Source organism: Odocoileus virginianus, chromosome 3, assembly GCF_023699985.2.
Source record: "Odocoileus virginianus isolate 20LAN1187 ecotype Illinois chromosome 3, Ovbor_1.2, whole genome shotgun sequence".
Lineage (NCBI taxonomy): Eukaryota > Metazoa > Chordata > Mammalia > Artiodactyla > Cervidae > Odocoileus > Odocoileus virginianus.
In genome coordinates, this window is record NC_069676.1 from 69,196,686 (window position 1) to 69,211,318 (window position 14,633).

At 37.3% G+C, this 14,633-nt stretch overlaps 1 protein-coding gene across 3 annotated transcripts in view; it reads left to right on the forward strand.

Annotated features, from left to right (window-relative positions):
• Positions 1–14,633, forward strand: part of GABRG2 (gamma-aminobutyric acid type A receptor subunit gamma2) — a 119,291-nt gene that overhangs the window by 14,774 nt on the left and 89,884 nt on the right. For all 3 annotated transcript variants that reach the window (XM_070465739.1, XM_020901371.2, XM_020901380.2), the window contains exon 2: positions 13,875–14,026. In XM_070465739.1, coding sequence (XP_070321840.1) covers positions 13,875–14,026 — 152 coding nt within the window. The remainder of the gene's footprint in view (positions 1–13,874; positions 14,027–14,633) is intronic.

Consider the following 14,633-nt stretch of genomic DNA (forward strand, 5'->3'; position numbering starts at 1 on the left):
AGAGCTTGAAAGATATATAAAAATATACACATCAAATAAGAAAAAAGAAAAACTACCATTTTATTATTAAAAAGTTCCCTTTTCCCCAGGAGACTTTTTAGTGCTTAGACTCACCTCATACTTAAGGAAATTTCACAAAAGTCTCATGTCAAAGAATATTTTGAAAAATTCAGTGATTTACTTCACAGCATAATCGTTTTATTTTTAAGTTAACAGACAGACAGCTAACTGACCTGTATCAGTGTACAGCTGTATGAGTTTTAACACACATGTAAATTCTTATAATTCAGTATCCCAAATCAGGCTGCTGAACAGTTCTACCAGCAGCCACAGAAGTTCCTCCTGTAAGCCCTTGTAGCCACATCCTTCCGCCACTCTTAACTCCTGGAAACAGCTTCTACTTCATCACTGTAGTTTTCTTTTCGGGAATGTCATATGTGTAGATTCAGCATACTGCCTTTGAGATCCAGCTAAGTTACTGTGGTCTCAATAAGCACATGAAGGTAAGCCCCACATTACCTTGAGATAAATGCAAGCTAGACCCGCAATGTGGTTTTTAACACTACACACCGACCAGAACGGGTAAAACGAAACCAATACTGACAAGACCAGGGGTTGGTAAGTATGTGGACCAAATGGAACTCTCATACATTACTGGTGAGAATTCAAATCGGGGAACAATTTGGCAATTTTGTATAAGATTAAGCATATATCTAACATTACTGAACAACCTCACTCTGATTTGCATGGAAGAATTGAAAACTTAGGCTCTAGAATAATGGATTTTATACTTATGTGATAATTTTTTTCAGAAATGCTTACATAAATATGATCATCTCAAGTTTTTCAGACAAAATAGTGTTTTCCTTTATTTGACTTGAGAATACATTCTTGATTGAATTGATACATTTCTTAATGGTTATATGATCTGCTTTGATTCTACTTGTGACCATGTACCTGAGGATATTGGAAAGACTGGATAGAATAATGATGGGGGTAATGCAGGGAGAAGCATGGATTCTGTGGGAGCTCCTTTTTTAATATGTGCAATACGTTTGCAATCTCTTGAAAAAGGTAAAAATTCACTACTGAGAAAAGACAGTAAGCTATTCCCTTAAGACATATATTCTTTGCAATATGAATTCATTATCCTATAATGACAACAATAAAGCAGTCAAACTATTGCGTGACAAGGATCTAAATTTGTAAAAATATAAATGACACAAATTGACCTTTTTTCTATCATATAAACTTTTAGTTTCTCTATAAAGCCAGCATGCCGATTTAAAACACCTTTAAGCTTTGGGTGAAGCTGTGATATTTCAAATTCCACTGGGAATTTCTTTTACATTGCTGCAGATTTCTAAGAACAAAAGTAATTTTGGACTTTCTATGTTCACTGCCAGCATGGAACTTTTTAAAACAACATCTACTATATTTTCATAGGCAAAAAAGTAATATTTCCAAGTGCTGAGAATAGTGTTTAGCTCATAGATGATGTCTGTGAATAATCACAAATGAGTGAATAAATACACAACTTCTGTGATCTGGAGTATTCATACTTCTTAATTATGTAAATTTACATGATGTGGAGTAGAGACAGAATGGACTATTCATGTAATGAAGGAGAGGGAAGGGGAGGAAGAAAAATACTAACACCAAAACTGAAACCTAAAACTTGATTAACTTTTTGAAGTGATTGATAACACATTGATTTTGAGAAAATGCTTATCTAGGAAGAGCCAAATAATGAAAACTTAAGAATAGTCTTCTAAAGGTGGTCACACCACAGGAACAAATTTCAAATTTGCATGACTTGAACTTAAAAGACTATAGGACAATTTTAGAAAAGAAAAAAGAAAATTCCCAGACTCATGGTCACTCAGATGTAAATATTGGTAAAATTTCCATGTGAAAATGAAAATTCAGTCAGTCCCCTAAACAAATTTGCTCCATAGTTCCAAAAATCTGTATATTAACAAAATGAGGATAATATTTCATTTCTTGCTATGATAGAATAACATAAACTATAGTAATATAAATTTTCCATACATCTAAAGTATATTTGAATACATATCTGAATACATGTTGATAATGGATGCAATATAACCAGGCTTCATTTTTATAAACTGGTTCTCCAGGACCTGTATACTATTTTGGAACTGTTTGACCTCTTGTTCAGGGACCATGAAAAAATACACACTAGTTCTTCTATCCACCTGTTGCCCCCTTGTAAGTAAGAGGACAACTTTGAATGTTCACGTTTATTACCTTCTATTTTGCTAGAATAGGAAGCTAAAGTTTTATCAGTTCAGTTCAGTCCTCAGTTGTGTCCGACTCTTTGTGACTCCATGGAATGCAGCACGCCAGGCCTTCTTGTCCATCACCAACTCCCGGAGTTTACTCAAACTCATGTCCATTGAGTCAGTGATGCCATCCAACCATCTCATCTTCTGTCGTCCACTTCTCCTCTCTCCTTCAACCTTTCCCAATATCAGGGTCTTTTTAAGTGAGTCAGCTTTTTGCATCAGGTGGCCAGAGTATTGGAGTTTCAGCTTCAACATCAGTCCTTCAATGAACATTCAGGACTGATCTCCTTTAGGATGGACTGGTTGGATCTCCTTGAAGTCCAAGGTACTCTCAAGAGTCTTCTCCAACATCACAGTTCAAAAGCATCAATTCTTCAGTGCTCAGCTTTCTTTATAATCCAACTCTCACAACCATACATGACTACTGGAAAAACCATAACCTTGACTAGATGGACCTTTGTTGGCAAAGTAATGTCTCTGTTTTTTAATATGCTGTCTATGTTGGTCCTAACTTTTCTTCCAAGGAGTTAACTGTCTTTTAATTTCATGGCTGCAGTCACCATCTGCAGTGATTTTGGAGCCCCCCAAAATAAAGTCTGCCACTGTTTCCTCTGTTTCTCTATCTATTTGCCATGAAGTGATGGGACTGGATGCCATGATCTTTGTTTTCTGAATGTTGAGCTTTAAGCCAACTTTTTCACTCTCCTCTTTCACTTTAATCAAGAGGCTCTTTAGTTCTTCTTCACTTTCTACTATAAGGGTGGTGTTATCTGCATATCTGAGGTTGATATTTCTCCCAGCAATCTTGATTCCAGCTTGGGCTTCATCCAGCCAAGCATTTCTCATGATGCACTCTGCATAGAAGTTAAATAAGCAGGGTGACAATATATAGCCTTGACATACTCCTTTTCCTATTTGGAACCAGTCTGTTGTTCCATGTCCAGTTCTAACTGTTGCTTCTTGACCTGCATACAGGTTTCTCAAGAGGCAGGTCAGGTGGTCTGGTATTTCCAGCTCTTGAAGAATTTTCCACAGTTTATTGGTATCCACACAGTCAAAGGCTTTGGTATAGTCAATAAAGCAGAAATAGATGTTTTATCAGCTCCCCCAAATATCTTATGCTCTAGAGAAAAAATATTACTCTTACCATAGAAAAGGAGATATGGAACTGATTACAGAGGCATGTTGATAGAAATAACCCTTCATATCAAGTTGGAGGTGCTGGCAGACAGAGATCAGTCACATTATACCATGTGACAATGTTTCTGTTATTGCCTTGCACTGTGATTTAAGTGTTGTATTTTCTTTCCTAGCTGTTCAGGTATTTGTCTCCCAAAATAGATGAGAAGTGTTCTGATATCAGCATTGTGTTTTGCACATCTTTCCATGTGCAATGGTACTTTGCACAAAAGATTCTCAAATACAAGCTGATTAACTGAAGGATAGAGAAATCTAAATTTACAAGGCATTATATTCCAAATTCCACCACCTTCGTGACTTTTGCCACATTTCAGTGACACTGGGTTATTTTTTTGCTTACTATTTTTCATAAACCATTGTCTTTTAAATCTAACTTGTGCTTGTGCTTAGTCGCTAATTCATGTCCTCCTCTTGCAACCCCATGCACTGTAGCCCACCAGGCTCCTCTGTCCATGGAATTCTCCAGACAAGAAAACTGCGGTGGGTTTCCGTGCCCCTCTCCAGAGGATCTTCCCAACCCAGGGATCAAACCCAAGTCTCCTGTATTGTAGGTGATGCTTTACCATATGAGACACCAGGGAAGCCCAAGCCATCAGGAAGCCCTTAAATCTAACTATTTTATTTAAGAAACTTAACAAAATAATTAAACCCAGGAAATTGGTTTCATTTTTCATAATAGGAGAAAACTATAAAGTAAATACAGTGAAACCAGAACAATGTTATCAAATTTTCATTATACAGTATTGTCTACCAGAGGTGTAAAGCTTGTTGGTGCTTCTCTTGAGAAAGTCGGTTAGCGAATTGAAGAATGTGGGTAAAGACACATTACAGATAAACTGAGACTTAGTCTTTAATATGATTGAATGAGCTAGTAAAAAACTGAAATGAGGAAAACTTTCTAATTAAAGATTTCAGTGTCTTTTGACGCTGTGCATATATGACACTTAAAATTGCTTTGGGTACTATCAGCTAGGGTCTCAGACTTTGGGAAGCACTGATATAAAGTGATCTTAATAAGACATAGGATCTTGATTCAAAATGATGCTAATTTGAATTTTCAGTATACCTTGAAACACTGTAGTAAGTGACACTTATTTGATCTGCTTACGAGCAGTTACCAACATGCTGTTTATTCAGAAAAGGAAGTCCAAGTAGCTATGTCACACTCTTGCAGTAGCTCCTCATCCAGGCTGCACCTTAGAGTTGGTGAATATCATTGTTGTCATCTCATCCTAGTCTAATTAAATTAGTATCTTAAGCAGTAAGCTTTCAGCACTGTTACTTTTTTAAGCCCTCTAGGTAATTTTAACATGCTGCCAGAGTAAGAACAATTGGTCTATATCCAGTATCAGACATTCAGTATAGGCTGGACATTTTACATTCCTAGTGAATGACACTCATCATATAAATGAAGAAATTCAGAGTATTTCCTTCTTGAACTATTTTTTTAGGGTAAATAATTATATTCTTCTCTAATATTAAGTTTATAGTTTGCTGTCTTCTGTGGTTAAAATTGGTCTTGGATGTCAATAGTCAGAAAATAGCAAGAAAAGCAAACTTCGCATGTGTTTCTAGAGTGAGGGTGAGTGACCCCCAAAGTTGGGTTGGCCTCATTTATCACCATGTTGTCATAGTCCAATAACAATGCAAGTAAAGTGTCTAAGTTCTGCCACCTTGTAGAAAAATTTTTAGTGCATAAGAGCAACATACTTGGAGCTCCACGTCAGCTAACTGCCTTCTAAAAATTCTCCATTGGTGTATAGTGTACAGGATGAGTTTTGTCCAAATATTTCAGGTTTTGAAGACGGCCTCCTATTTGCAACGAAGTGTACACAAGCAAGAATGTGAGCATATTGTTTCTCCTTCTAGTGTATTTTTCATTTTAGTTATTGTAGTCTTCATCTCTTTAGTTTTTCTTCATATTTTCTCTTTGTTAAAAATGTATAACTTCTCACTGTCTGTATCTATTCTTCTCCTGGGTTCTTTGATCATCTTTAGATCATTTTTCTGAACTCTTTCTCCAATAGAATGCCTGTCTCTATTTCACTTAGTTTTTCTGGGGTTTTATCCTGTTCCTTCGTCTGTTGCCTCATTTTGTCTAAGTTGCTGTTTGTATTTTTATGTCTGTGGTAGAATAGTTCAGTTTCTTGACCTTGGAGAAATGCTGAGTCCCAGCAGAGCAGTCCCCTCTGGTCACCCAAGCTATATACTTTAAGAGTTTCCCCTAAGAGGTCTGCTTGGGTCCTTCTGCTGTGGCATCTGACTATGTGGATGGTCTGGTAGGCTTAGTTGGTCCCTAGTCTGGTTGGCTGCCAGGCCCAGCTTTGTTCAGATGCTGCTGGGCTATTTAGACTTTAGGCAGCCTGTCTGCTGATGGGTGGGGCCATATTCCTTCCCTGGTAGCTGTTTGGCCTGGGGCATCCCAGCACTGGCACCCATAGTCTTCTGGGCAGGGCCAGGTCTTGGTAGTGATGAGCCGATGTGGCAGATGCTGTGTTTCTGCAATCCATCTGATGCCAGCCTCTGTGTCCCCAAAGTGAGCCACAGCTCACACCAGGAGACTTTCCAAGACCAGGTTAGGTCTGGCCCATGCTCCTAACAAATTACTGATCTTGCCCTTGGGTTCTAGTGTGCATGAGGTTTTTGAGTGCACCGTTAGAGTGAAGTCTAGTTTTCCTTACTCCTGTGAGGCTCCTGCAATTAAGCCCCCTTGGCCTTCAAAGCCACATGCTCTGTTGGGCTTGTCTTCCATCTACCAGAACACCGGGTTGTGGAACCTGACTCGGGGCTCATAGCTCACTCCTGTGGAAGAATCTCCGCAATACAATTATTTTCCAATTTGTGGATCTGATTATATTGTGAGTCCACCCCTCCTACCCATCTCACTGTGATTCTTTCTTTATGTCTTTAGTTGGAGAAGATCTTTTCTGGTAGGATTTAGTCTTTTATTTTTTCTTTTTAAAATTATGATAGTATAATAATACATTCACGTGAGACTTGGAAAATACAGAACAAAGTTACATATAGTTCCACTATAGTACTTATTTTTTAAATAGATAAATTAAAAATTTTACTTGGAATTTCAATATCAGACCCTCAAAAATTAATAGAATGAATATATAGGAAAGTAGAAGGATATAGTAGACCTGAAAAGCACCATGATAGTTTCCAGTCCTTTTCAGCTATGGTGGTTCCGCAGAGAGTTATGGTTTTGGTGTGCATGTGAGACTGCTAAATTTTTCAGATTTGTTTTGCTGCACATAGCAGCAGTTCACTAATTTGTATTGTGTAACACTTCACTATGTAAATGTGCCATATTTTATTTGTGCATTCTGCTATTTATTTATGTTATATGAATTTCTATTATCAATAATGCAGCTATGAACATTCTTATCCATGTCTTGTACTAGATACATTATGCATTTCTTTTTGGATTAAATTGAGTAATGAACTTTCTGGGTAATAGGATACACATTAGCAGATAATGCCAAAATGTTTTCCTTTGAGCTGTGCATGAGCCCTAGTTGGGCCATATTCTTTCACTTTTATTTAACAAATAAACAACAACAGCAAACCACAGTGAGGGGGCTAGCCCAAAGAAAATGGACTTTAATAATAAGCCTCGAATATGACCTGACACGGACTTTTTTTGTTCCTTTTTAACCTTCTGTTCCTAATGAATGCTATGGTTGTCTTCGCCACATTTTCTCTCTTTATCTTAAATATCCCAATCTTCATTTGGTTTCTGAAGTCCATATATCATTGGGGATGACGATTTCATCTTTGATACTAGTGGTAGGATATATAATTACACCAAAATAATGAACAAAGTCCCATCCTCTAGCTATAGATTTGGTTTCATGAAGTTTGCTCAGCATTCAAATGTTCTTTCGATGAATTTGTAGGGGGGAAAGTGGTCTCCCCATCCTATTCCTCCACCATCTTAGCTCCTCCTAGATTTGGTTTCTTATGTATGAATTCATATGTATTCAGGCTAGTGATTCACAAAATGTGGCCTTATAGGGACTTTTAAAAAACTAAACATCTAGAAGAGTTTATCTCTTTTCATCGATGTAAATAAGGATGCATAGAGAGGTTTTTGTTAGCATCTTCTGACCATACAGTCTTTCCTTGTGGCTCAGCTGGTAAAGAATCCGCCTGCAATGCGGGAGACCTGTGTTTGATCCCTGGGTTGGGAAGATCCCCTGGTGGAGGGAAAGGCTACCCACTCCAGTATTCTGGCCTGGAGAATTTCATGGACTGTGTAGTCCATGGGGTCACAAAGAGTCAGACATGACTGAGTGACTTTCATTTCAGTTTTGATCATACAGTTAAGCCATCTTTAGGTTGAAGCTGATACCATGGAGGACAGAAGGACAAGATAGAAAAAATCCAAGTTGTTAAATGCATAGATGAGAAGCTGAATTGAAGCACCAGGAAGCTTATACTACACTAGGTTTAAAATTATATATCCCTCCTAATTTAGTCTGAATATTCTGATGCTGTTTGCTATTTAGTCACTAAGTTGTTTACAACTCTTTGTGACCCCATGGACTGTAGCCTGTCAGGCTCCTCTCTCCATGAAATTTCCCAGACAAGATTACTGGAGTGGGTTGCCATTTCCTTCTCCTGGGGATCTCCCTGACCCAGGGATTGAGCCTGCATCTCCTGCTTGTCAGATGGATTCTTTACCACTGAGTCACCTGGGAAGCCCAAATATTCTGATACTTGCAATAAAATTCATCTTTGCTAATAAAACCCCTCAGACATTTATTTGATATAGATCTTTAGCAATTGGTAATAAATAGTTTGCATTTTGTGCATTGGAATATATACATCTGATAGTTGACTTAGTCAAATAAACACACTTACCAACAGCTACTGACCTAATTATCAAAAAATTGAGCATGGTATGAGCTAACAGGGCATCACTGTAAGTAGAACAATTCATCAGAATTGATCCTTAGATATACCCCTACCCTTACTCTGGCCTCTATGCATGTGTACACTCGCATACACACCTGTGCACAGAGCACCCTTCCTGAAGGTTCTGCACAGGTTCTCACATGTTCTCCCTAGGAGATACAGAATTCCATTGGCCACTAAAGGCCACATATGAAAGAGCAGCTTGTGCCCCAGTTCTCCCTCTCACTAAACCACAGTGTTTCTCAAGAATCCCTCATCCTTCAGGGACGTACAGAATGAAGTCTCCTCCTCCTATGATCAGATTCTAAGTCCCCTCGACCCCCTGAGGATATATACTTACCTAGCACAGCTGCTCCTACACTTTATACCAAGGTCCACCTTTTGCAGTAGCTAGAGGACAGTCTTTGAAATACACATGCCTTACCACTGCAGCATGCACTGCTTTCCAAGTCAGGAAAGAAGAGAGTAAGTTGATCACATCCATTAGGTTAGATTACGAGCTCCACTTTTATTCCTCAGTGTGAGAAGATCAAATCATTGGTTTCTGCAATGGCAAGTTGATGAGATTTGAATGTTATTAACTTTGTGCTGAAGGTGCCATACTCTTATTGAACTCAGGCATAAACGGATTTATTGGCCTAAGGGAAAATGAGCTTGAGCAACCGTTTGTTTTAGATGATCTTACTTTCTGATAAGTGTAAAATCGCAGATTCTTTGGCCCCATTTCCTTTCTCAAACCCTTGCAGTATAATGGTTAAACATTTTGGTTTTGGCAAACTAAACGACTATTGGCAAATATCACTGTTCTTCTTCTTCTGTATAATGGAGATATTTATAGGAGCTTCAGGGTTTTAAAGGTAAAAGTGGGAGAATGTATGTGAAGTTCTTAAAGTTTATGTGTAGAACATGGTGAATACATAACAATAGCCATTGTTGGTATTATTTACCTTAGGAAAACTAGTCAGAAAAAAATGATTCTTTTCATAAATTTTAATTATGAGTTCCATATGCACTCATGGAATTTGTAGTTTAGTAGTGGAAACAGGCAATGTGCGAATCAGTAAATACACATTTTGACAAACGCTATGAAGCAGTCGGAGGACTGATGGGAAGATATGAAGGATCAGGTGGGTGACAGAGGCAGAGAAAACAGTAAGGAGTGACCTCTGCTGATACTGAGAAGGTGATTTCTGTGTTGAAAATTGAAAGCTTATAAGGAATAAGCCATGCTCCACGTTGGGAGGTGGAGGGAAGAGATTTTAGGCAGAGAAAGAAAAATATATATCCTGTATTTATCATGCCAAATACCAATGGATGTGAAGATACCCAAGGGAGAAGACAAATGTTTTATTGTTTCTCATCCAAACGTGTGCTGTTATATGGCCCTAAGAAAGTACAATGACTAGATTTTTCTTCCTACAAAACTGAGAGCTTTATTGAATCTGTGAAAATATGAAGTACTTGGATTAAAATTTAAAAGTGTATAAACTTCATGATTATCTTCACAGTGTCAAGTATCCAAAATATATACCAACATTCAAATATTTAAGATCTACTGTCTAATTGAGAGCAACCTCTCATCTCTTCACTATTTACTTTTTTGTCACTTTTTTCTTAAACTGATTTTTCTCATTATAAATATGAACTCATTACATTCAAATCATGCATGTAACTGTAAAGATGAAAATCAAAAGTAATATTCTAATTTATAACAGAGAATTTCAGTCAGAAAAGCTGAAGTAGGAAGTTGGAAATCTGTGCTTTTTTATAGAGCCTACTTCAACACACATATACACACAAATACTCAAGGGTAAGCACCCCTGGTTCACTCTGTGACTGAGATTCTCAACTTTTAATATGCATATGAACCATTTGAAGATCCTGTTAAAATAAAGATTCTGATTCAAGAGTCCAGGTTGGCCCAGGGTTCTAATTCTCTATAAATTTCCCAGGAAATTCTCATGCTGTTGGTCCAAAGCTCTTGGTTGGATGGCTTTCTAACAGGTTTTTTTTTTTTTTTTTTTGAAAGTTTTCAAAGATGAAAACTTCACAACATTTTCTGGCACTGTCTTTTAGGACTTATCAGTCAGACAACAACAAAAAAATGCTTTTCATTATGGTAAGTTAAAAGTAATGTTAATTTCAGTCCTTTTCCTCTGCAAGATTATACTTAGTTTATAAAGGGTACAAGAAGAAATAATCACTTCTGTAGGCCATTACATTTAGGTAGGTGCCTTTAGCCAGAAGTTCAAGTTTGCTCTCAGCCCACGCAACTGTTAATCAGTTTTCTCGCATCATTATCAATCTATTTCTGCCCAGGCTTCTTCATGGAGTTCACAGTTCCACAGAATGCCTTATCTAATTGTCATTATTACTAGAGCTCCCATCTATAAGTGAGGAGGCCTTAACTCCAGAGAATTCTGGACAAACAGCCAATTTTGAATGAGAGAGGTTCTTTTTTTTTTTTTTTAAACAAATCTGGAAACAATCTCAGATTATTCATCAGCTCCATTAATTTAGACCTCAGCTGGGAACACACTAAAGAATAAAAACTTCATTTATTTATAATGTAGGGGTTCATTATTTTTCTTCCTGGATAACATCTGTTTTTAGTTCTTCTCAGCCCATATTAGATCAAAGCCTGGAAGCAGTGTCTGAAGATTCAGGTTTTAGTTATGAGTTTGAAACTTTTTATATAAATCTACTTTCAGGGCTATGTGTCAGGTTCTGTGCTAAGCACTTAATAAGCATTAGCTTGTAAGTGTTAGTCACTCAGTTGTGTCCAACTCTTTGAGACCCCATGGACTGTAGCCCACCAGACTCCTCTGTCCTGTGGGATTCTCCAGGCAAGAATACTGGAGTGGGTTACCATTTCCTTCTCTAGGGGATCTTCCCGACCCAGAGATCGATCCTGGGTCTCTTGCAATGCAGGCAGATTCTTTACTGTCCAAGCCACCAGGAAAGCAAGCATTATCTTAACCTTGCACAAAAAATGTGATAGAATACTAGTGTTACCTCTGTTTTAAAGATAAAAACTCTGTGAAGCTTAGCAAGATTAGATCATTTGCCCAAGGTCATAAAAGAGTAAGTGACAGGCAAGATACGAAGCCAGAAGTCAAACCTGGTACTTTCTAACTCCTGAGTGTATGCTCTTGATTTCTCTACTCTATTTTACCTCTTTGTGGCTAAGTAGGCATCCTACAGTATGCCCAGATCTGTCACTGACACTTTTACCTGAGATAATTATTTGATTACTATTTTGGCATCCAACAGATGATGACTCTAGGAGAATTACTAGGTGAAATTCTAGAAAGTAGTATTCCTTTAAAGAAGTATCCCTTTTCTCTTCACTTAATGTATTTCTCCTCCTGGTTTTCCAGAGAATAGTAATAAAGGTAACATGGCACCATCATACTTGGATTATTTATTTGCTCCTATGAGTAAGTACTGTGAATAAACATAGCTACTTAATATATATTTCCTTTCCTTGAAGAAACTTTGATAGGGTACATTTTTTTTCAGAGAGGAAAGAAGGAGGGAGAGAGAGAAGCTTCAGGGGAAAGGAAGCAAGAGGTTGAGATTCTTTTGAAAAGGCACTTTTGCCTGAACAAATTAAATAGTGATAAAATTTCATAATGATGACATCCAACATCCAATGGGTCAACTACATTCTTTTCTCAATGAGTTATGAGAGGGATTTGAAATTCTCTTTATCAGATAACTTTTTTTTCCTTCTTAAACTAGTAAGATTCAGGTCATAGGATTAGAACTCTATTACACAGGGTTCATCAGTGCTCTAGAGAAATGATGAATTGAGGCTTAAGAGGAATATTCCTTGCAGACAACTGATCTCTGCCTGCACTGAAGTAGTTTTGAGTGCTGGTTGAAGCTTTGTCCAGCCCCTCACACATACCCTCTGTGGGTGATCTATGAAATCCAAATTTTGTTTAAGTTCTTAGGCTAACTGAAGTGCAAGATTTAAGATTGGCTATGTTAGGTTTCATGCAAATGTGTGAATCAGTTTTTATGTGTCCTATTGTAAAGCTTTGAAGGGATAAAAAGATTACTTACTAAGGAGATCCATGCCACTGATTACTTTTAAAACTTCATCTTCCATCCTCATTCTCAAACCAAATTAATCACAAAATCAGCTTACCATCTTTAGTCATCTATCTATACATACAAATATATATCTGTATATCTATATATCTATACTGACAGTTGAGTATAATACATGGTTTGAGAATATGATGTATATTCAGGGTAATGTGACAGTGATTTGATTTCTGACAAGATTCATTCTTACCATAACTTTAAGAAAATAAACTGAAGATAAGGTAAGGATTGGTATGAGAAGGTATTTTGTAATTTTTAATTTCACCATAAACATCAAAAGTAACCAATATTTACTGAGTATTGATGAAAATAAAAATGGCAAGGTTTTGCATTCCCACTAGGTCTGGAAACTGTGATCATCTTGTGTGTATCTGTGTGCCGGGGGCAGCGGGATGGAGTTTGGGGCAGGGAGGAGGCAAACTATAGGAATTTCAGTATCCTTCCAAAATCAGCCTTCGCTTTGGGTTCAGTTGTGGGTTTTCTGACAGGTTTTGGCATAGAAAACTGAATCACAGAATACTATGTCACTTTTTGATCATTCAAAATAGATAATTTGATTTCTATGATTATATAAATAGTACCTTAACCATCAGTATGAATTTCCAGCTTAGGAACTTAATACTCTAATACTATAATAAAGAGTGTTTTAAAGTCTACAGCTACATCTTTCTTCATAGGACCAGATTCCTAGCAATCAAGGATAAATGAACCACGCTTGCTTTTAGTGCAAGTGAGGGGAGAAAAGTAACATATACACACACCCCGGAGGCAGAAAACGCAGCAAGGCTGAAGCTCTCTTTAGTAGTTCAGTTGAGGAGGAAGAGCTTTGTCTGGTGGCTTGTGGGAGTGAATCTAATTATCAGTCTCTTACTTTCATTAATAGGTTGGAACCAGTTAACTTCTCAAAGGAGAAAGAAGTGGACCTTATGCCTGAATGCCTAGACTAGATTATGATCATTTAAGCATTGCTTTCAGCAAAATTCTTGTAATTTTTTTCTTAATAAGTGCTTTGTGAAGTTGGGCAGGTGGACAGGAAGAACATCAATTTAGGAAAAGGCAAAGATAACTGCTAAAGCTTGGTATATTTATAGATGGGAGGACAGAGCATTCTGGAAAACTGCAGAGCACACCTGAATAGATTTTAATCTACCTCTGTGAAGTTTAATGAGCTAGACTAAACCTCAGCTGAGAATTTCACTGCAATCCATTGTAACACATTCCCACCATCCTACTTTGTTTTTCATTTTCCACCAACAGTCTGTGACTAAAAGTCAACTTGGATGGAGTCTGTGTGATTCTTGATCAATATTTTTTCTTCCTTAGCCTCACTAGACAAAAATCTGATGATGACTATGAAGATTATGCTTCTAACAAAACATGGGTCTTGACTCCAAAAGTTCCGGAGGGTGATGTCACAGTCATCTTAAACAACCTCCTGGAAGGATACGATAATAAACTTCGACCTGATATAGGAGGTATGTTAAAGCCTCTTGTGATGTGGGTTTTATACAAATGAAGAGGCCTACCACATTAGAAGAAAGCATCAGCCTCTTTCAGTAAATAGAAGGATATAAATGATACTTTTACTCAATGTAAAAATAATGAATAAACTGCATTCAAGTCTGGGAGTAGATGGAGCATTGATAAGTTCAAAATGAAGCAAGATGATTCTCAAGCTAACTTGAGAAATAAGAATTTAAAATTTCCTAGACTAAGAGACTATAGAGAAAAAAAAGTGACAGCTTCTTTATGAAGTAACACCAAAACCAAGTACACACATCCTGTATAGCATAGGGATCTCTACTCAATCCATAATGACCTAAATGAGGACAGAATCTGAGAAGGAGTAGATGTATTTGTATGTAAAACTGATGTACTTGGTTAAACAGCAGAAACTAACAACACATTGGAAATCAATGTAATCCAATCAAAAGTAATTAAAAAAAGAAAGGAAAGACATACTGATTACCTATAGCTATGGAACAAGCACAAAATCTCAGAGGTATAGAGTAATAAGCATTTATTCGGTACTTTGCTGGGGATGGCCTAATCTAAGGTCAGCCAGGTTGAGGCTGCTCATTT